The 23,912-nt window shown below is 41.8% G+C and overlaps 1 protein-coding gene across 1 annotated transcript in view; it reads left to right on the top strand.

Annotated features, from left to right (window-relative positions):
• The first annotated feature begins 5,611 nt into the window (after positions 1-5,611).
• CNGB3 (cyclic nucleotide gated channel subunit beta 3) overlaps positions 5,612-23,912 on the top strand; it is a 114,385-nt gene continuing 96,084 nt past the window's right edge. Inside the window, exons 1-4 of the mRNA XM_019651621.1 lie at positions 5,612-5,676; positions 6,394-6,544; positions 10,040-10,121; positions 21,863-21,989. Of these exons, the coding sequence (XP_019507166.1) occupies positions 6,434-6,544; positions 10,040-10,121; positions 21,863-21,989 (320 nt within the window). The 5' untranslated portion in view covers positions 5,612-5,676; positions 6,394-6,433. The remainder of the gene's footprint in view (positions 5,677-6,393; positions 6,545-10,039; positions 10,122-21,862; positions 21,990-23,912) is intronic.

Here is a 23,912-nt window from a genome sequence, read left to right as displayed (position 1 = left end):
TGAGGGCCAGTGACACTGCCCTCCACAGCTAAGATGCTGAACAACAGCTCAACCTGGAGCTGGGCTGCCGTGAGTCGCCCGCAACAGCGTAAGCTGAAGCCCCTGTGGCAGTTGGTTGCCATGGGCTACCGTGTATAGCCAGCAGCCAGCGTGAGTGGCCATCCAGAAGCCAGCAACTGATCTGCCTCGCCCGGGAAGAGCGCAATGATGGTGCCAACTAGGGCCAGTGAAGAAATGTCCTCCACAACTAGACTGAAGAACAAAACGACAGCAACTTGTCTGTTCCCCTTCCCCCAATTCCCCAGCGCTGTTCCCATCCCCCCAATTCCCCAATAAAAATCTTTAAAAAAAAGTGAAAGTAAGATAAAATTAGTGTCTTTGGTCCCTTTTGGAAATAATGTGGATTAGTTTATATTTAATGTAAAGAATTATGTGTATACTTCATATTTATTTTTAGTATTCAACAGTAGTTTAGTAAAGCTTTGTTGCATGTCTGCTGAGGGTGCTGGGCTGACCACAGTAACTGCAGCTTACTGTAATGCCTTCATTAACTGGGCTATGTGTCTGTGTCTGGAGTGTCCTCGCTTCCCACACCTGCTCGGTGAGGTCCTTCTCCTTCAAACCTGTCTGTGGTGAGCATTACCTGCTCGGCAAAGCTTGGCCCTCCTCCGTCTTACTGGCCTCTGATGTCTAGGTAGACTCAGCCTCCTGCTCCTCCATGCTAATGTCACGGTACTTACATGCTTCCCTTCTAGAAGTTAAATTGTAATTGTTCATGCTTCTTCTCTGTCTCTCTCTTAAGAATCTTGAGTGTGTCACTAGGCATGTGATGGTCATCTCTGTATTCCTCACAACAACTAGCAAAGCACCTAAAACACAGTAAAAACTCAAGTGTTTACTGTGTAATACAGTTATATACTTTAGTAAGCAGAGTATTTTAACTTGCAGTGCTCTTCAGAAACACAATTTGTTTTATTCATTTAATTAACACATATTTGTTGAGAACTTAACTTATACCAGATACTTTTTATATGTCATCATATTCATTAGCTTATATAACCTTCCCCACATCCTTAAGAGCTTGTTATTCTTTCTCCTATTTTATAGACGAATGCCAAAACTAGGTTCACGGGTACCCTGACAATATGCCCAGTGCTCTCTCCTCTCAAGTATTATAATTGAAAAAATGCTCATAATTTATCTAGTTTTCTGCCTTACTGAATATAACTATTCAGTACAGTAAATTTTTCAGGACGTAACTGGTGTTCAGGCTTACTATCAGTTTTTTATCTTCTCCTAAAAATAGGACTTCCCCCAAAACCTGGGGGGAGAAACTTCTGATTGTTTCTATTCAAGTTATTGTTTGAGGTTACCTACTATTAGTTCCCTTTATAGCTCAATGGTTACTCTTCTCCTATTGAAATAATATTTAGACTATTTTAATTTAATTTCAAGGGATCTCAGAGAATTTTCTAAATGTTGCTTTCTTTAGCAGACATAGGGGAAAACATCACAGTAGTTGGTTTTGGAGTTTGCTTCCTCCAGTAGTCTAGCAGAAAAAAAAGAATGCTCCAGCTTGCATCCCCTCCCAGAACCAGAGGAAACCATGATTGGAGAACTACCAGAACATTCTCCCCATCCAAAATCTCCCAGCAACGAAAATGTTGGAAATCCCATCACTAAAGATTCCTTCAAAGAAAGGTAGCACGTCTCAGACTTCACTCCTATTAAGTAGAAACTTTATGATGGACCCTCCAGCATTGATTTGAATAATTTTATAGGAATAACATGCGAATATGTTCAAACCTGAAACTAGATATAAACTCCACCTTACTTGTATCTTTTATAGAACTATAAAGCTAATCTCTATCTGTAAACATAATATAAAACTTAAAAATCAGTCAGATTAAAGCAAGCAACATTGACATAATGGATAATGCTATGCTGAAACTAAATTTCTAGTCTTAACAAGAATATGGTTCCATTTGCTACTGATGCTCTTTATTTTAGTATGGCTTTATTACCATCTGTGTGTGTATAATACATACACCATATAGATGCAGAATGACACAACATTTAGAGTTACTGTTAAATATAAGTACTGCTGTGTGCCATTTATAAGCTGTAGCCATAGAATCTAAAGCACCATTTGTGAAATACACCATTATTTCATGATACTCCTGTTAGCCCGCCCCACCCGCAGCCTAAGACACAGCCTCACATACGGTGACTACTGATTAAAGGAAATGAGGCCACACACCGCTGTTCCTTCAGAGACGTCCGCTCTGGTTCTCTTTGCATTCTGCCTCTGCCACAGGGAACCTCTTTATCTTCACTACAGAGCTAAGAGATGGTCTAAACCAGGGGTCAGCAAACTTTTGAGATGGAAGAGCCAATCATGCCCCTCACAACAATTTAAAAATTATTTGAGAGCCATAAAACAAATGAAATCACCATTACGTGAATAATATCCTTTAAAATTTTTATAAATGAAACTATGATAGTTTCATTTTCAATTTTCCTTCAGAGCCACATGTACGTCCCCAAAGAGCCGCATGTGGCTCACGAGCCACATGTGGCTCGCGGGCCGCGGGTTGCCAACCCCTGGGCTAAACCATCATCCTCTCATCATGTGTTCACATTCATGGGGCACCTAGAATGTGCCAGCAGCGCTGGGCCAGGCACAAGCGGTGTGAAGGTGGCCACACCACAGCCGCAGCCTGAAGGAGCTCACGCTTGGCTTGAAAGACAGACCTGGAAGTGATGGGAGAATAAGACGTGACAAAGAGTAGGTGCGTGCATGGCGTAAGGTGCAGCAGGAACAACCAACAAGGGATTCTGTATTCGCCTGTTGAAAGGAGAGAAGAAAAAAAGGCAGGAGAAAGGAATGCCCGCTTGAGCTAGATAGACCGGAGTGGAACAGCATTTCAGGCAGAGGAACGGCACATAGGAGCAACTACATACATAGACGTAAGAAAAGCCAGAGGAATTGAGGTTACTGTCAATAATTTATTATGGCGGGAGCTGAGAGCGGGAAGGAGGAGAGGGTACAGGGGAAAGTAGGTCGGCAGTAAAGGGCCCACAATGTGATGGTTAGGAGTTTGGACGTTACGCCCTAAGGCACGTGGAGTCACTGAGGATGTCAGTTCGACACACGATCAGATTTATGGTAAAGAACAATTGCTTTTATTCACCTTGGCAGACACTGCTGCAGCAGTGTGGAGCTTTGTACAAAAAACTTAGGGTGCTGTGGTGAGGTTCCAGTAGTCACCTCGCCCAGAAGAAGCGACCCTCTTCCTTCCCTGGTCTTCTGCAGAACACACAATCATAGAATGTAAAGTTAGAAGGAAATTTCAGTATGATTTTGCTCAACCCTGCCATCTCCATGTTAAAGCAAAAGACTCGACTTAGCTCACACGCGCACTCAGTGGAAAAGAATGAGCCAAAATTCATGTCTCTTGTTCGCGTTTTGTCCAGTTGTCCTTTTTCTGAACTTTGAGACCCCTGACCTAGACAAAGTGAAAATATTCATCTGTAATTTTAAAGCCTGTGTTATTACCAATCTGTTGGCAAAAATAAAATTTGTGGAGGTATTTTAAATCATTTCTAAAGATACTTGAATCTATGTCACTTTTCTTTTGACCTGTGATAATCCTAAGGATTGAGTTGTCAAAACAGACTTCCCAAAATTATAGAACTTACCTAGCACCAAACTTCATTACTATTTCAGTGGATAAAGGACATCATCAACAGAGACAAAACATTCTCTTTGGGAAAAACACAAAACCATAAGACAGCATTCAGACACATTTTGGCTTCAGAGTTAGAAAGAGATTTTGAGCATTATACGCAGAAACATTTCTCACGAAAGGAAGATGGCTCTGTTTGAGGACATCTCCCTTATACTGCCTTACAAAGCTTACAGACTACCCCGCTCCCCAATCTGCAGCCAGCCATGCCACATAGATTCATACATTCCAGGTTTATTTGCAGTAAGCAATCAGACAGGTCAGAAATATCCTGTTAAATACAATCCATAGAGATTCCGTGGTATCTTCCCACTTGTAAATACTATCAGCAGATTTAGAAGGGGGCCTGATGAGACATGTATTCCTCTGAGGGTCCCAGGAAAAGACAGAATTAGGTGCAAGCTTGCCGTTAAACCTTCCTTATGACTTGGCTTTGACGTTTCTATCCTAACTTCAAATATATGTATTTATGTTTTGTATTGTTGAAGGACACTGAATCCTGACTGCCCACTTGGGTCTTTGAGATGTTTCGGAAGAAAAATCTATTGAAGATAAGAATTGATTGTCTGCAGTTATTTGTATTTCTAGACCTCGTGTACCAAGAGGTGGGCTGTGAGAAATAACTTAGTTTGTGATGAAAAGTCACCATCCAGTGATCTTAGTGCCACTGTTGGGTGGCATGGAGAGCTAAAGTATGGCCCTCCATGTGTGATCACTGTCTGCACCTTAATAGTCAGAATGCCATGAAGGCCTCACCTTGGGGTGTCCTTGCATCCCGTACCAGGGTGGAGATGAGTCCCACGACTCGGGAACGTGAGTCACCTGCCTCCACACCTCTCTGTCTTGACCTTGGGCTTCTGAAAGGAAAAGGATGAGCTTGTCACTGGAATCCCGTAGACCTCTGACGTAGACTTCAGTGATTTCGCCCTTTTACAATTTTCTTTAGTTTTTCATAAAGTGATTGGTTAACAGTCAGATTGTGAAAGAAATTAATATTCTACATATCTGGTTAAAATGGTACAAGTGAAATGAGAGGATACTGAATTAGATGATAAAATGATGCTAGGAGACGTGGCCCAGCAGAGGGTTCTGACAGTAAAGAACTTTCCATCTACTTGGGGAGAAGACACAATGCAGGGAAACGTTAATGAATGAAGCAGCATATTGTGGTGCCAAGTACTGAGGAAACTGCATAAATTTAAAATGTATTTAATTAGTTCAGTCTGAATTAAAGGAGACATATAAGTAAGGACTAGAGCTGTCATGTCTCTTAAAGGACTTTCAGTTAAACTCTAGCTAGCAGAAGGCTTGAGGCTTGAGTTTCTATTCTGTACAAAGGCACTACAGGGTAAAAGAATTAGGTGTAGTGTCCTCCTGCAGAGAGTTTGACCTTATTGGTCACATGGTGAATCAGAGAAAAAAAAATCCATGCTGGAGTAAGATACATACTTTTAAAAATAATTTATGAAATTAATAATCCAATGGAATTATCCAGGTTTATAAAACTGAGAATCACATGGATAGCTTTTGAGATATTTCAGTGATTGTAAGAAAATAATAAACTTCTAAGAAAAAGAATTTCCTTCTAACGCACTGTCTCTGTTTTGGGCTGTATTGTATTCCTTCAAAGTCCTAACCCCCAGTACGTTGGAAACTGACCACATTTGGAGGTTGGGTCTTTAAAGAGATAATTAGGTTACTCTGTGGTCACTGAGGTAGAACCTAACCCAGTATAACATGTGTTCCTTATTAGGAGGGGAATTTGGACACAGACATGAACAGAGAGCAGACAGTGTGAGGAGACCCAGGGAGAAGGTGGCCGCCTCTAAGCCAAGGAGAGAGGTGTGGAACGGTTCTTCCCCTCACGGCCCTCAGGAGAAACCAGTGCTGCCGGCACCTTCATCTCAGACGTCCAGCCTCCAGAACGGTGAGAAAACACATTTCCGGTGTTTCAGTCTGTGTAGTTGTTATGGCCGCCCCAGCAAACCAATACACCCTCTTGTTTAATTTTAATGTGCTCATTATAATCAATCTGAAGTAGGCATTTAAGCTACTAGGAATGGGAAGCAGTATGTCTCATTTTTCATTATATTTTCTAAGAAGTCCATTAATCTAATCAAATAATAAAATACTGATGCCTAATAAAAATAAAAGAACCATCAGAACAGAAAAAGGAGAGAGTGGTTACCTCATGCTGTAGGACTAGAGATGGGGAATTGGGGGGTAAACTGCTGCTTTATGCTATAAGCCCTTATGCGTGTTTTATTTGTTAATTGTTTGTGTGTGTTATTTGATTAAAATTAGATAGATGGGAATAGGTGAGTAATTAGTAGGCGAGTAATTAGAAAGAAAACATAAACAAACCAGTGGGCAGTGGGATCACATTTAAACAATTCAAAGCAGTGATAAACTTTTGTTTAATCCTCCACTTATAAATTATTCTCTGGCGCATTTTGACTCCAGAGTTCATAAACAGAATTCAAATTGCCCAAGCAGAAGTAATTTGCTGGTCTTAAGCCAAAGCCCTGACTAGCTAAGAGATGCCTCTAGGAATTAACCAGAACAAAATCCTGATTAAACAACTAATTGGCTTGTCTACTAATGAAAAGAAAAACAAAGTACATTTCTCTATCTCAAAACACAGAGTCAGAAAAACAGAAGCTTTCGGAACTACCTCTGAGAAGATGTTTAAATCACTGACAATGAAATTCAACAAGGTGCAGCCTGGAGAAGGGGACGATGAGAGTGCACAAGGCCCAGGTCACCGCAGCTGGTCCCAGCGGCCCAGGACACAGGTATGCTGCCCACGTTCCTTCCCGAGCCAGTCTCCATTCTCAGCATTTCTTGTCTGGGGGTGGACCTGAGCGAACCCCGAGATACCTAAGATCGCTGCGCAGCTTTAACCACTACCACCTGGTTCGTGTGCTGTTTGTCTTTGGGGTTTATCCCCATTGTTTTATGCATACTTCATACATTTGCTTTAAAACAGAATCATAAATGTCTTCAAGACTATATTAGGATTTGGCAAGGCCAAGTAAGACTTCTCATAGTTGGTTTTCACTTCTGCCATTATCCAAAATGAAGTCATTTCTTGAGTAGTAAATTGGCTAAATGATTTAGTTGCAGCAAAGAATGCCCAACATCCTGGCCTTGATAAATTGCAATTTAACAACATTTTCTCTAGACCAGGAGTTGTCAGTAAGGAACAGTTTTGCCACTTGTGACATTTGGCAGTGTTTGGAGATATTTTTGGTCATCATAGCTCGGGTAGGGATGTTACTGGCATTTACTGGGTAGAGACTAGAGATGCTTGCTAAACACGCTGGAATGTTCAGGTCAGCCCTTCACAACACCCAGTTATCCAGTTCAAAATGTCAAAGTGTCAAAATGGAGGGACCCTGCTCTAGACAACGTTGTTCCTCAATCCTAAATCTACTCATCTATAAAATGAAGAGAATACCTGCTTTGTGGTCTTGTTATGCAAAATAGAGATAGTATAGATAAAGCACATAGTAGGGACTTCCCAAGTGGCAATTATTATTATTACCATTATTGTTAATAATTTGTGTTTATATGACAGAAGCCCAAAGTGATAATCAGATGATGAATTTTCACTTATAACTCCACAGGACAATTTTTATGAATTACTCACTAGACCTATCTAAAGGAGCTACAGAGCGTTCTCAGAGCAGTAATTATTTTCCTGTCTAACAGAACTGGACGGACGCTGTCAGGCACAAGCAGGTGGACGCGTCAGGACCACTAGAACACACGGTCTAACGGTTCAAGTTTCAGTGAGCCTGGAGTGCAGTAAATACCCAGCACACTGGCCCTAGGAAATGTGCCATCCTGGGTTAACGTTGACAATTTTTGCATGGCTTCATGAGACTGCCCTGGGCTTCTTTCTGATGCTTATGTCAAAATAAACAATCCCACACTATAAAAGTTTTTAAATTTATAGGTTAAAAACTCATAAAATGGCACAGATGTTGAGCCTGGGTACTTCCTTGCAGCTAGCCTTGCTGTGTTACTCTTGGGAAAGTCACTACAGTGATGTTTAAGCCTTGCCTATCATGGTTGTTTTCCCCCAGAGCACACAAAAATAGCTAACATATTATTCTCTTGGAGAACATAATAGCTAACAGCAATCACAATGTGCCAATCAAGGTGCTGTCCCTTTTCCAAGCACTGTTATATTGAGTCCTCAGCATAACCACGGGTCCTGCTATAATTTCGTACCGAGACACAACTAACCAATTGTGGAGTCTGGACCTGAACTCGGCACCTGAGAACTAAACCACTGGGCTGTACTGCTTCAGAACAGAGGGGTGTCTGTTGAATCAGCTTTTCCAAATACTCTGCCCCCAGGATGAAGGGTGTTTGAAGGCAGGAAGCAGATGCTCCTCGAGAGCTATCTTTCCTTCAGAAGCAGGAGTCCTGCAGAAGTACTTGAACTAGATGCAGGTGGAGCAACTCGGGGACTATCCCGTCTATTCTGACAGCCGTAATTTATGGACGTTCATCATGAAGTCTGCTGGCCTCACACTGTATCTTAAAAGTTGCATTTGGGGAATTATTTGCTTCTATTCTTTACAATAACAAGTGGTAAAGGAAAAACAGGTTTGTTTTTTTCCAGTTTCAAATATGCTAAATGTTAAAAATGACAGAAAGTTGGGCCGGCCGAGTGGCTCAGTTGGTTAAGAGCTCACTCTAGCGTTTGGGCTCTGAGCAATAGCGGTTCGAGTCCCAGCCCAAGCTGAGCAGCCACTGAGCTGCCAACAGGTGGCAGGAGGGCTCAGCTAAAAAAAGAAATGACAAAGTTAAAACCATATTTTCCCCCACAGAAAATAACCTTTTAGGTGCTTAAACACATACTTCTGAAATACAACTAGGTGGTTCGGGTCGTATGAGAAAATATCCAGGAATGAATAAATCAATTTACATTGTATTTTTTTTAAGTATCATTTAAATAGTTAATTCTCAAACCAAATGTCATAGCTAATTCAAATGTGTCAATAGCCAGTAAATCAAGAATGCAGGCTCAGACTAATCTAAACCCTGTCTCGTACTCCAGAATAAGTATTCACATGAATCTACACTGTATACACATAAAGACTATGATGGAAATGTTTATGAATAACATCACAACATGATGGCAAAGTAGTTGATTGAAATCACAAGGCTTTATCACTACTGCATGATACGTTCAGGGGCCTCTACCTTTCTAGCCACTTACCTTCCTATTCAATAAGAATAATAATAGCTGCCTTACCTAACACACATGGTTACTGTGAGGCTTAAGTGAAATCATCGGATTAATTGGCTTGCCAGTTTAAAATGTTTCTGACATACAGTGTCTATAAATAAAGTCAAATTCCACATGAAGGCTTACAAGACACTCAGGGTCCTCGTCCCTGCCTGCTTCCCGAGTCTCATCTTGTCACACTCTCTCCTCCAAGCACCTTTACTGCAGCCTCCCATCTCCTATATACAGTCACACTTCGGGCTTTTCCTAGCCATGCATCCTTTGCCTGGAATATTTTCTGTGTCTTGTTCATCTGGAAAACCAAGCTCTCATCTTGCTTTGTGTAATCGAGTCACTTTTTAATAGTGTGTTTCCCTCCCCTTCTGCTCTAGTAGAATTGACCACTGCACCTTTATGCCCCATCTCTGTCCTCTGCAAACAGTGTCTCATCACCTAAAACACTTTGTTGCCATTACGTTTGTGTGTGTTGGTTCCCCTACTGCACTGTGAGCTGCTTGGGAGCCCATATTTCCATGTTCTAACCTTCTGTCTTGTTTTGCTGTGTCCACATAGGAACACCCTCAGGCATGCACTGGCCACGTCCAGGGAGACACACCTGCATTTCAAGGAAAGCTTAGACATTCAGACAAATGATGAGGGAGAGGCAAATGAAATCACGGAGGGAAAATCGAAGAGGGCTGCTCCCTTCTCTCCATCATTTTAAGTTCTGCCATAAATACCTGGACCAGGACCCACACTGGAGGTGTGGGCTGTGAGGACCAGGCTTGGGAGGGCTGTGTGCAGGGCGAGGCAGCAGCCACACCGACAGACACAGAGGACATCCGCAGCCCGAAAGGCTGACTACCCAGCAGTGGAGCCAAGGCTGTCATTTAAGTGTGAGGGTGTTTATTTTCAGTGTTATCAGAAACACAGGACCACTTTTAATGGTTGTCTTGATAATTTGATGAAAACTGGGTTACATTTTACATTCAACTTCATTTTTATGTAAATTAATTATGTACAATCTCTATTTTATCTTTCAAAGGTAGAAAACAAAAGTGGAATGAAATCTCTCAAAACCAAGATGACTCCAGTCATATTGGAAGAGCCGCACACCAAAATACAAGGTCAGAACCCAAATCTGTAGAAAACAACTAAAATGCCTATTTCTCTGAAATGTGTTGTCTGATCAAACACTTGACCTTGACCAGGTAAGTTATACAGGGTCACACTTGAGACTACATGAAGGTCTGAATATTTACAAAAATGTTATTTCTCCATTCAGTCACTTAGTCAATAGATACTTTTTGAAATTAAACTTATAGAGGTTACACTGGTTAATGACATATTAATTTCAGGCGTACAACATTATAATGCAATTACCGTGTGATTCACTGTGTGCTCACCACCCACAGTTTAATTTCCTTCCATCACCATGTATTTGACCCCCTTTACCCAGTTCACCAACCTGCCGCCCCACCCCTCTCTGGTAACCACCATTCTGTTGTCTTTGTGAGTTTGTTTTTGTTTGTTTTGTTAGTTAATTTGTTAGTTTTTGTTTTATATTCCACACGTGAATGAAATCATACAGTTTTTTGTCCTTTTTGGCTTATTTCACTTAGCATGATACTCTCAAGATCCATCCGTGTTGTTGCAAATGGCAGTATTTCATCTTTTTATGGCTGAGCGGGATTCTGTTGTACCACCTCTTCTTCATCCAGCCACCCCTCAGTGGTCACTTAGGTTATTTCCATGACTTGGCTGTTGTAAATAATACTGCAGTGAACACAAGCATGCATAGATCTTTACAAATTAGTGTTTTCATATTTTTTGAGTAAATACCCAGAAGAGGAATTGCTGGATCATATGGCAATTCTATTCTTAATTTTTTTAAGGAACCTCCATACTGTTTTCCCATCCCCCACCCCCCCGCACTAGATGCTTTTTTATCACTTACCATGTGCCAGGCACTGGTCTACGTGCTGTAGATATAAAGGTGAGCCATATGGGCCAAGTCTGTTAACCTGAGCACACAGGGAACAGTATAATTTCAGATAAGGGTTATAAAAACAATAAAATAGAGGTGAATTATGCACGTGTAAAGGTTCTGTGTCCATACCTCTGCTCTTCTCCCTTTCAGTGCTCTCCATTAGAAATCACATCTACTGCCAAGGCTGCCACACTTGTTTCTACACTGCTGATTCCAAATGCAGAGCAAACCAACTCCTTTTTTAAGACCCTGTCTAGTATTTTCCAAGTAACCACTGACATACATACCTGTATGTTCCGCTACCATCCCAAAGAAAGCATTTCTAAAATCGGACTCCTCATCTTCCCCTTCAGATAAGCTTCCCTCTCCTGATTTATTTCTATTCCTGGTCCTATCATTTCCTCAGTATCCCAAGCAGGAAGCCTCACTCATGTTTTATTCCTCTATTTAGGTTATCCTGTAAAGGAAATTAGTCACCAGCTGTCCTCTCATAGTGGCCCTCAAACTCCCCGCCCCCTCTCCAGTCCCAGTACCCTCCTTGTTAGTAACTCACACCTGTGTGTCTCCCAGGCAGCCTCTTCTGGCTAGTACCCAGTCACCCAGCTCCCCGCTTTCATCCAGCCAAATACTGTTCACAGATTACTGTCCATTCAGCACCATTTGGATCTCGTGTCCCTGCTCAGAAACCTTCAGGGCTTCCCTCTGCCTTCGGGGCAGAATCGCACTCCGTCCACCTGACCATGTAGGCCCTGGTGCAAGCTGCGTGCAGCCCTTTCTAGGCCTTCTCTCCTCTGCTTCTCCCAGCATGGACACTACACATGAACAAGGAATACAGAAATGATAGCAGGAGCACCAGGACAGAATGTGTTCTTGTTCAGTATAAAAACATGACATTATTGTTATAAAACCAGAGTAAATGTTGGTTTTCATCTATTAGACAAAGCCTGCATCTGATGATTTTTAATGACTTCCTGTTTTTATTAGAACAAATTTTTGAACTGAGGCAAATTGAGTTTTAACTAGCCTAAATTTCTATCTCTAAGGAGAAAAATAAGAAATAAGAAGTAAATGAGACTTAAAGCAAGATTGTAAATAAAGAAGCAAATCACAAAGTTTGTAAGTAAACACATTCCTGGCAGAAGTATCCCCACAATCAAAAGCTGAGGAAATGGCCCCATTCTTGTTATGCGTGACTGGTCCTGTTTCAGAGAAAAGCGAAGGACCTATGTGAAGAGAATAATTTAGTATACCAGACAGATGTGGAATAAACCTGAGTAACTGGAGGAAAATAACATGTTCCCAGTTGGGAGGATAATATCATAAAGATAGGTTATTTTTCTTAAATTAGTTTATATTTATATTTTTATGATCTCTTTACCCACTTTCAACAATATAAGTTTTTTTAAAAACAGAGAAGACTTTAGCTTTCTTGATTTTATCTATTTACTTACTTAGAAGAACAGCGTTAGGTTTCTGTTATTCAGATTGGAATGTACAGGACACTTACCTGTTCCTCTTACAGATCAGCTGTTCTTACCACTATCTCTTTTCTGCATTCTCGTCTCAGCCCAGATAGCGGAACAGACCTCCCAAAGTGTCAGCATTTACAATACTTACCTGAGAAAGAAGTACATATTCTGCAATAAGTTTGTCCACATGAAAGCAGTTTCATATTACCTCCTACCGACACCTAAAGCTTGCTATTCAATTGGTACATTACCTGATTTGGAATATTTAGTATGATGTTTCACTGGAAGACGAAAACATTTAATAACATCAGGCTCCGTTTCTGACAGAAATTCACTTATAGAAAATTTCCACAAGCACAAAGATTCATACACACCAAGAGGATATAATAAAAAATGTGCTCTTGACATTTTTTAGCAACAGTTGAAAAACATTTAACCTTTTTTTTTAAAAAGTAGAGGAAGTTTCTTCTGTAGATTGTGTAAGAATTTTCATTGCATACAACGAAATATGGTTAACAAGGGGAGGTACCCAGCAAAAGAGAACCAATCTACAGTAAACTTCAGACATACACAAGCCGAGGAAAGCCACAAATATACAAAACCCACAGAATTATCAAGATAATTCAAACTACAATTCTGTTTTGCCAGCAATTATTTTATAATAGTGATGATTTCACATCGATAATTCTTCTCAAGTAAAAATGCAGTGTTAATGGCATGAAACCAAGAATCACATCTTTCAGATGACAAGTTTATTCTTCCCTTGTTATGCTTCTTTCACAGTGTATTTGTAAGCTTAGATTTTCATAGCTGATAATAAAAACTCCTTTGTGGAAGCTTCATTTAACAGAGTTGCTATTTGAGTGGGAAAGAAGAAAACAGTTTCATTTAAATCTGCAGACTTAGCATGTCTTCAAAGACTTTAACAGGAATAGCAATTATATTTAAGACATTTTGTTTTGAAAAAGCAAAATTATTAGTGTGTAAAGATAGCCTCTTATATATGCTTGGTATTTTTATGTTCTTCGCTTCAAAACATCCAGGGACAATGTCACAGTATCTGCAGATGTCATTTCTGATTATAGAACTCTTATCTTCTTCAGAGCATGGTTTAATTTATATTTGCCATGGAAATGAAGAATGCAATACATTTTGGATTCAAATAAAGATAACTTTCTAAAGTCCTCTTTTGATGACAAGCATATCTTTAGGCTTCCGCTTCATTTATATTACATTAAATGCTTTGTTAAACAAACATTTTGGTACCAGTAGAGGATATGTAAATGACTTACCTAATAGTTTATGATGCCGTAAGGTGACACTATTGATGTGGAAATGGATCAAAGTTAGGTGCCCACAGCTGGTATGGTGTGGTAGGCTGAATGGCAGCCCTTCAGAGACATGCACGCCCTCACTCCCCAAGCCCGTGAACCGATTACATGGGGAAAAGATGGCTGGTTTTGAGATGGGAAGGTTATTCTTTGAGATGGGAGGACTATCCAGGGGGCTTCAGTGCAATCAAAGGGCCCTTATGAGAAGAAGGCCTGGGGTCAAGGCAGGAGGGGGAGGGTGGGAGCAGAGGTTGGACTGAGGCACCCCGTGATGATGGAGGGCGGGGCCGGGAACCACAGAATGCAGGCGGGACAAGCAGCCCCCAGGGGCCACAGCCCTTCAGACCTGCCTCACAGAGCTGTGAGAGAATAGCCCGTAGGCTTGAAGCCATTATGGGTGTGGTCATTTGCCACAGCAATGGAAAGCTAATGCATACAGCTTCAAAATACTCCATACTTTAAAAAGTAACAATAAAAGAACGAAATTGAGTTCTACTCAAACAGCCATGACCATTCATAGTAAAGGCAGTATAGTCTATGAGAAGGAGCACTGGGGTTAGACTCTCACACCCCTGAATTCAAAGTATAACTCTGCTGCTTACCAGCTTTGGGTGACCTCAGTCAAGACATTCAGCATCCCTGAGTGTCAGTTCACTCATGTATAAAATAAGGATAACACCGGCATCACTAGGTCATGGGTACAAATTAAATTAGTTAATATACATAAAGCATTTAGCGTTGAGAGTGGTACATTCCTGTGCTGAGAGAAGTCAGAAAGCACAAGTGAGGACCATGCATGCCCCATCTAAAGAGACCACTCAGCTCCAGGCCATTCCTGCCATGTGGGGCCAGGGTCAAGTGCTGCCTGCTTTCTGTCCTCAGTCTAGAGCGCCTGCAGATACAAATTTTCATTTGAAATCTCCCAATGCTAACTGTTAAGTTTTGTAATGTTTAAATATTGCCCTTTTTTAAATCACCAAAAGAAAAGCTGAGTCAAATGTAGCCCATGCAACCATTTTGTGACGTCTGACAGACCACATGGTAGGTACTCAGCATTGTGCCTAGCTGTGAACATTGACAGCCCTCGATGCGATCTGAATCCGGCAATATTTATCCTCTTACTCTTCCCTTCCTCTTCACTCATGACCCCCATCCCAGATGTGGGGTTGCAAACAGGCTACACGTGCTGTGTCCTCCCTGGGCCTCTGTTGTCCACAGCTCCCCGCAGCCAAGACCTCCGGGTCCAGGTGGATGCTGCCACAGGTCTGCGGAGACCCCAGCCTCACCAGTCCCCACCTGCAGTCCAAACTGGCCTAGCGTCTGAGTCTCAGCCAACCACCCGTTAGGACAGAAATCCAGAAAGCTAAAAGCTGTGTTCTAGAGCTAAAATGGCTGTAAAAATAAACTTTATTAAATTTTAAAATAAAGGCAGAATAAGAGGAGAAAAACTCTAGCTTGTTTAAACAGGAAACCACTCTTTGGTCCTTGGCAATAACAATTAACTTACACCATTTAATTTGTCTTGTATGGGTAGGAAAATAGCGAGACTGTCTACTGAAATTAAATGATAAGAACCAGAAAGGGCTTCCTTATATAAGATCAACTGGTTTGATTGGCGTGCGTGGGATAAACCAGCATGGCTAATTTTAGTAGTGTAGTCCACTCGCTGTACCTGTCAGCCCTCGTCAGTACAGGATAAGCTGGGAATATAGAAACAACAACAAAAAAATGAATGAAACTTTCTAATAAGGCTACTCAAATATATTTCTCTGTTTCACCCGAAAAGTAGTCTTATGTAGTAAACAATTACAGTTATAGAGCTTAAGAAATATTCTTTCAAAATGATGCCTGATGTGATGATGAACAAAGGAAATGAGAAATGAATGAACTTGGCATGTGAAATTTCTGAATACTTAGTCCACAGAAAACATAACTCTGTGCTTTAGAGTTCGAAATGACGAAAATCTGTCACCATTCTGGTTTGGCAAGGGACAGAGACATAACCAGGGCACCGTCATTGGCAAGGGCTCATCACAAGAAAACCTGTGGATGACTACACCGAAAAACCGTTCAGGGATTTTTAAGACCTAATTACTTTCTCTGCCTCTCGCTCACAGTCAACACAGCTTCATTTCTCAGAAACATGGCTGCCATGTTTCTCTGCACATCCACCTCTGGACGCCCCCACTCCTGTCTTCTCATTTCCCAGCCCAAATCCAGAGAGAGCAGTCTGACTGACCTAGATGACAACCGCTGTTCCCACTGGGCAGGCACTTCATACCACCATGCGGGGGACCAGTCAGCTGTGGACAGGCCACCCTCCTGGGGCCGGTGCCCAGCTGTGTGCACAGCTCCCTTTGCTGCTGGTGACACCGCCGAGCGCCACCTGGCTGGAGACGGAGAGGTGCGGAGAGCTGTATCCGCTGAAAGCAGGCATAGAAACCACATTCTGTTTTAAGCATCAGATAGAAGACCGGACAAAATTCCTGTTTCCTCCTGTTTTGAAAACTTAAGAGAAGCTAACCCATGAGGATAAGGTGGGGTTTTTGGTTTTTTGGGGGTTGTTTTTTTTTCATTTTTTTGGATAAAATGCCATCATTTTTGTAGTTTGCATGATTTAAATATATTTGCATAATTCAATTAAATCAAACTTTATGGTTTTAGGCTTCTTTCTGCTAAAGAATGTAGCTGATATGTGGGAAACGGCACTTTGCTTTGCATCCCTGATCCCTGGAACCCTCTTGAGTAAATAGAAGCTCCAGCCTGGCCCCCCACACATCTGTGCAGACCTGAAAGAGTCAACATAGCTTTTTTTAAAAAGGCAATTTACCCCAGTCTGGCTGGCAGGACATTTTGTGTTCATATTACATTTTTCTTGAATGGAGTCTTTATCTAATCCTCACAGATCCCCCTGACAAAAGTATTTCTCATTTTATGGATGAGGAAACTGTTATAAAGAGCGACTTATCCAGAGCCACCCAGAGAATTAGTGATGCCAGGATTCGAGCTCTCTCTTCAGCGCCCGGCTCTAGTAACTAACTCACCGCATCCCTTGATCCCTGTACCTAAAATGCGTTTCTAGAGGAGTTAATCCCAGCAATAAAAGTCCCTGAAACCAAGCGTGCCGGTGAGTGAAGACAGCACCCCGCCATCCTCACACGGCACCAAAGCTGTGTTCGTGTTTGTTGAGTTGTTCATGTCTTTACCTGTGATGATGTACCTTGAAGTAAAAAGTCCCTTGAGACTTTTTAGCCCGTTAAGGCTGACTGGAGGGCCTCCAGCCTCTGACCCCACAAGGACCCCACCCCGCCGCCGCCTCACAAAGCATGTGCTTGGCTGTTAGCAAGATGCGGTGTTAGAATGTTTGGGGGTTGGCTGGTTGGTTGGTTGGTTTTGTAAATCCCATTGAAGGATCCTTCTTCTGCCTTCTGGGACATATGAAATAAATCCCTTTCTTTTCTATGTATCAGCCCTTCAAAGAATTTGAAAGAACTCCTCTAGGTCACTAGTTTGTCTTCGATACTTTAGCTCGTGAACCTAAGCTCCTTAACCATTCCTCATATGGATGGTTTCCAGAACTCTCACCCACTCTGATTCCTTCTCGTCTGGATTTTTATGGATTGCATGTGCACTTCTTAATATAAAATATTCCATTTTTCTGTTCTGTGATGTTTTAAGGCACTCTTTCAGTTTCCATTTTATATGCATCGCTATAATGTCTGTCAGCTTCCTGCATGTCATTTGACAGTCTACAAAGATATAATAAAATTTCAAGTGTGATCAAAGTGTTAAAATTATTCAAAGAACATTATATATTCTAGCAACTACAAAAGTAACCAAGCAACTACAAAAGTAACAAGCTGAGTCAAAAATACAATCTGGGGTGCCAGAAAATAATCATTAGCCATACACTTCTTAAAACTGTGTTGTTCATTATTTTAACCCCAAATGTTCATTCATTAAGATGAAAATAATAGTATCATTTATGCACCTAATCAGAGTACTCAGACTTAGTATCTATTAATTTATCCAACAGCTAGTGACTCAGGTATTGTTGGGATATAATAAAAGGAGGTTTGTTTCTGAGACAAAGCCCACAATGCATTTGGTGTTTTAAGAATCAGGTAGTTAACCAAGTGATAGTGTCAAACATTCCAACCAATGAGGCATTTTCAAGTCTTCTTTTTAAACCCATCCCCCAAAAAGTTGAACCAATGCCTATCTAATTCACAACGTAATCCCCAAATTAGATTCTTTTTTTGAATCCCTCCTTTTCCAGCAGTTACTAAGTGCCACTGAGAACATGTGTAAGGCTAATGGGTTTGCACACGACTTATTTCCTAATGAGAAGAGGGACGCAGACGTTCCACACCTGCCAGGGTCTCCACAATGTGCTGCTGTGTGGAGCCAGGCTGCTTGGAAGTGAATTGCAGAGGCCAGAGTGAGATGCCGCCAGGCTGACGACCATCAGCCAGGTGTGCGGAGGGCAAACTCAGGCCTCGTTCCTGCACAGCCAATAAAAGCAGCCGTGTCAGAGCACCGGGATGCCAGATTTCACTCTCGGCCGTGGTCTCACAGTCACGACAGGATTGGACCGAGAGGAGGATGAGATCTGGCGGCTGCTACACCACAGGCAGAGAGCACAGTTGGCAGAAGGACTTACACTCTTTATTTGGGCAGCTACAAAAGAGGGACTCCTGCTGTCCATGTGTGAAGTTGGTAAGAAGCACAGTGTGCCGTTGACAGAACTTCACCCAGATGCCAGAGCAAGATTTGCCGTGCGTTTCAGACTGCTCTTTCATGATGAGGACGCTGCAGACAATCTGACCATCTGTTCCCACAAACAAGTAGCCTGCTGCATGGATAAAAACACACCCACACTGCCCAGAGCTGATGGAAGCCTTTTGTTTTAAGTCCTCACGGGTATTTTTAAGACATTCTGCTTCGAGTCCAAGAATGGGCAGTAACTGGTTTCTCGTCTTCATCAACAAGCTATGACTGAGGATTTACTTTGTAGTCAAAATGCTTGCCCACAAAGCACATTAGGCTGTAATTAATTTCTAAATAGCCTGGACTCGCAATCATAGAGGCAGCGTCATTTTAGGAGGTCTTGGTGAATTCTGGAGCAGACCTGGTAAGGTGCTTAGTGTTAGTTTAATCCAAAACTATGATGATAAATACTCCCTATTAGAATGGGAGAAAAGCAATGGCAGAGCAGCCGCCATGTAACGGGTACCAGCCGAATAGTGAGACTGCAGATGGGATACACACGCTGTGGCTTGAATGAGCGATGGGAGCAGCTTCCATGTGTGTGCTGCTATAAGAAATAGTCACTATACGCTCGTGAGAAATTCTGTCTCATGCATTCTGCTTCTTTTGTATTCAGGAGGTTTTTTTTTCTGATCCTTTTACTCATTTCATATTCTATTTCAATCCCAATTTTCTTTTGGGGAGCAGGTGTTCCTAGAAAAATACATAAACCCAATGGTTCATAACCCTCTTTTGGTCCAGATTCCTTTGAGGAGCTCAAGGTAACACTAGAAAAGAAATGCACATACGACGTGCAGTCTCAAGGGCTGCAGCCCATGAACCCACTGGACATTGTGGCCAGAGGCGAAGAAAGGACTCTGTTCTAAGATGTCTCACAGTAATTGCTCCAGTGTCCGTGGATTCAGGGAGAAGATTAGGCTGTTGCTTTCTTAGAAGCATACATGGAATGATGTCAGAGATCTGGAAAATGATTTTTTTTATTGGTTGGATAAAGAGAAATGGGAAAATATGGCTTAACCCAAACACAGGGAAATAGATCCTATTGTCTTCCTTCTAGCAAGACCTTCTTGGTACAGAATGACCAATTGAAAGCGCTGTTTTTCATTCTGAAATCTGTTCAGTACTGGTAAACTCAGTAGCGTGCCACCTATGTTTGTACAAATGGGTCCTACCCTGCAAATCCCAGTAAGATTTCATGCAAATGGCAGTATTTCACCTGGAATATAGGCCTTAGACACAGGAGTCAAGGACATGAGGACAGGGAGGCTCCTTTGCAGCCAGGAAAATGGGGATATTTGGGGAGCTTTTCTATAAACACTGTATTTCTATCTTCTATGCAAAATTACTATACTTTCAAAATAAAGGTATCTAGGAGATGCATAGTGAAGAAAACTGCCTTGGAAAATCTGGAATTTAAGCTTTTTTATTCATTAACTTTTTTAAATATATATTTTATTTATTTATTTATTTATTATTTTTAAAGATTTTATTGGGAAATAGGGAGAGGTGAACAGTGCTGGGAAATAAGGGGAAAGGGAACAGACAAGTTGCTGTTGTTTTGTTCTTCATTCTAGTTGTGGAGGATGTTGCTTCACTGGCCCAAGTTGGCACCATCATTGTGCTCGTCCTGGGTGAGGCGGATCAGTCGCCAGCTTCTGGACGGCCGCTCACAGTGGCTGCCGGCTACACATGGTAGCTTATGGCAGCCCACTGCAGCAGGGGCTGCAGCCTATGCCGTTGCCGGCGACCCACGGCAACCCAGCCCCAGGTGGAGCTGCCGTTCACTATCTTAGCTGCAGTACACCATCTTAGCTGCAGAGGGCAGTGTCACTGGCCCTCATATGTGGGATCCGAACCGGGGCCCTCTGGCCTCCCAAGCCAGTTCTTAACCAACGCGCCACTCGGCCGGCCCCTTCATTAAATTTTAAAAACTGTAACTAGGCACTCAATTTAATGATTCCCTTTAATCCCAAAATATGCTCCTGAAAAGTTTAGTACACTTAAAAGATTTTAGATGGATCATAGAATTTTTCAGATTACAGGACTTGTATGCTGAAAACTTTTATATACAAAGTAATCGCCACCCGATCTATCATTTTTGCAAATCCAGATTTTCAGTACTGAATTGGCTTAACTTTTTAAAACTTTAATGTATTACAGTAAAATAAAAGTTATGATTGGACCTTCATTTCAATTTTCTAAGCACAGTACATCTGATTAAAAATAAATTAGAGGGGCCTGCCGAGTGGCGCGATGGTTAAGATTAAGAACTGGCTTAAGACACCAGAGGGCCCCGGTCCGGATCCCACATATGAGGGCCAGTGACACTGCCCTCCGCAGCTGAGATGCTGAACAACAGCTCGATCTGGAGCTGGGCTGCTGTAAGTCGCTGGTGACGGCGTAGGCTGCAGCCCCTGTGGTAGTGGGTTGCCGTGGGCTACCATGTTTAGCCAGCAGCCAGCATGAGCGGCCAGCAGCCGCAGTGAGACGTCCTCCACAACTAGACTGAAGAACAAAACGACAGCAACTTGTCTGTTCCCTTCCCCCAATTCCCCAATAAAAATCTTAAAAAAAAAAAAATAGAAACTGTGGGTAATGAATAACCATTACATTGTGTTCATTTTATTTCTTTACTCCTATATTTTCTTTTTAAACTAAGTAATTTACTTTCATTAAAGTCTTCTCTATAATCCAAATATTTACCAGTGAGTTGATTATTCTCTGGGTAAAGTACAATTAAAACTATATTAATTGGAAATTACATTTGTAGACTTAAAGGGAAATTTTAATTTTTTGACTGAAAAGGAATCCAGTACATATTAGTTTGTGGTGCTTCTTCAGAAAAAATGTCATAGCTAAAAATGATCAAAGTAGAAATTTGATTGCATTAAAAAAATAGAATCCAAAATTCTAGAATAATGTCAATGACATCATTTCTGCCTGTTTGATTTTCTGAATTTTATGATGCATCTATTCCAGCCATAAATTATGAATACTTTAACAGAACCGAAAGTGCGTTTTGAATGATGACCCCTCAGTTCTGCTAATTTCAAAAACAAATACACTATGTGAACTTTTTGTTACATAACCCACCGACTTTAAATATATTTTTCATCAGCCTGAAGGTGTCTGCAGGGTAACTCCTCCTGCTCTGGTCCTCCTTTGTTTAGCAGGAGTCCTAGGGAAGAAGTGCCTAAAAAGCCTATTCCGCGAAAACAAGCAACATCTCTGTAGCTTATATTGTCAAATACAGCTGTGTCCAGGGTGGCATATATTCTTCTGTCTGTATGTTCTTTTCTTTTCCATAGGTAAATTCTCCAAGAAACATTCACTCAGAGATCTGACCACCACCCCCGATCCTCAGAGCCCAGCAGAGTTAACCAGAACAGAGCCAGAGCAGAAGGAAATGGGGCTGGAGAAACAGGACCTAATCAGGTGAGAATTCAATAAAACGCTTAATACACGTTAGCGAGGATGCTCAGCCTGCACTGAAAAATTCCCCCATCCCCCCACTTAGCTTAGCAAAGGCCAGGAGAGCCACAGCAGTCACATAACACGAGGGGACTGGCGAGGACCAAAAGGTTCCTGTCCAGTTCATTGTCCCTGACCAGCCACTCATGGCCACTCACCGGGATCTGGGCAGCCATTTGAGTGCAGGTCAAATCTCACCAAGAGAAGCAGCCTGCATATTTACTGGGCAGGAATTCTGAAAAGAAGGAATGGAAAAGGATGTATGATTCTTGTCCAAATTCACAAAGAAATAGCTATTCCAATTCTGTAAATATTGTATTGTTCCAGGAGATGGATTATTATTTCCTTTTATCTGCTAAAGAAAGTGTGGCATGATAACCAAGTATAATTAGAGAAACGGGTAATCTGTATGCCACTGAATGAATACAGTTTTATAAATACTTCCCACAAAATTATTGGAAATATTACAAAAGAGATGGCAATTTCTTTTGTGTGAAGCAGTGAATCCACAATAAAACGCAACTAGGAGCCCTCGCCCTGACACTTCTTGGCGTGTTATTATGTGCCTGCTGTTCTAATTTGAATGCTTAACTATAGTTAATATAATTGCAATGGGTTTATGAAACAGTAAAAGTGCACTCTTCATATTTAACAAGCAACACAAGAGTTGTCATTTAAAAAGAAGTTAAAAGTACTTCCTCCCCCCACCAACCCACTTGGCTCTCAGCACTTCCTCCACGGGGTTAAAATGGTGCTACCAATAGGCGCTACCATGTGAGTCTAGGACGCATGTCCTGCAGATTGAACAACGGGTATCAGAAAGAGAGTGTGTTTTCAGTAAGCCCAGATTTGGCTGTGTGTGGCAATAAACACAAACTCTACCCCACACGCAAGGAGATGCTGTTTAACCAAATTTAAACGTGGCAGAGAGAAGACATAGAATCTTACCACTGGGGTAAGTAATTCTTTCTGTTCTTTTCATAACTGCTGGTGTTTACAAATGGTTTGCAGTCCGATTGGTGGGCGTTATTGTCTTCACAGCTAAGCAGCCAAGGCACCAAGAGGTCAGTAGCGCTGTGTTAATGGTCCCCCAGCCCATGTCAGACCGCACAGGCAGCAAATCCCAGAGTGCGCCTCTTCCGTCTTCCCACCAGTACGCACCATTCGCCTGTAGTCAGTAGCTAAACTTCTAAACCAGTCTCTCTTCTTCACACTTATTTTAGTGTTATTTAATTTTTTGTAATAACCCTGTTGATAGGTAGATTTTCAAAGGCCTAAAAACTAACATTTTAAGGGATGTAGTCTTCTTATCCCATATCCATCCCCCAGGACAGTACTTTCATGCTACTGAAATGTGCAAATGGAAGCCTTTCAATTACCCAGAAAGCGGGTCAGTCAGCATATCTCAAAGCAGAGAACTTCCTGCCATGGCTGTAAGGCCCCGCCTGGTCTGTGCCCCACCTGTTTTTACCTTGTCCTCTCCCAACACACCATTTCTCCCCTACCTCCCCATCTTTCTGCTCCAGTCACGCAGCCCTATTTCAGTCTGTTGTACTTGTGGATTGATTATTCTCTGGAATCACTGAATATCCTTTCTGCAACATGGACAGCAACGTGGCTTGAGAATCATTGACAAGCTGAGTAGATCGAAGGCAGCTTAAAGCTCTTGCTTTCTGGTTAGGTGGCTGGTCATGCTTTTCCTCAGGATTGAGTAAAAACCAGCTACATTGAAGGAGCAACTTAAAAGGGCCGTTGGGAGTTCCAGTGTCACTTGTAACTAATATGACACTGGGATTCTCAGGTTCCAATACTGTGTAGAAGCTACCAAAGCTGCCCTGTTGGATTTCATGGACATCAATGGTATGATATCTAGAATCCTAGAGGGCA

Source organism: Hipposideros armiger, unplaced genomic scaffold, assembly GCF_001890085.2.
Source record: "Hipposideros armiger isolate ML-2016 unplaced genomic scaffold, ASM189008v1 scaffold_163, whole genome shotgun sequence".
Taxonomy (NCBI): domain Eukaryota; kingdom Metazoa; phylum Chordata; class Mammalia; order Chiroptera; family Hipposideridae; genus Hipposideros; species Hipposideros armiger.
The sequence above is the reverse complement of the archived record's forward strand: the minus strand, read 5'-3'. Positions and strand labels throughout refer to the sequence as shown.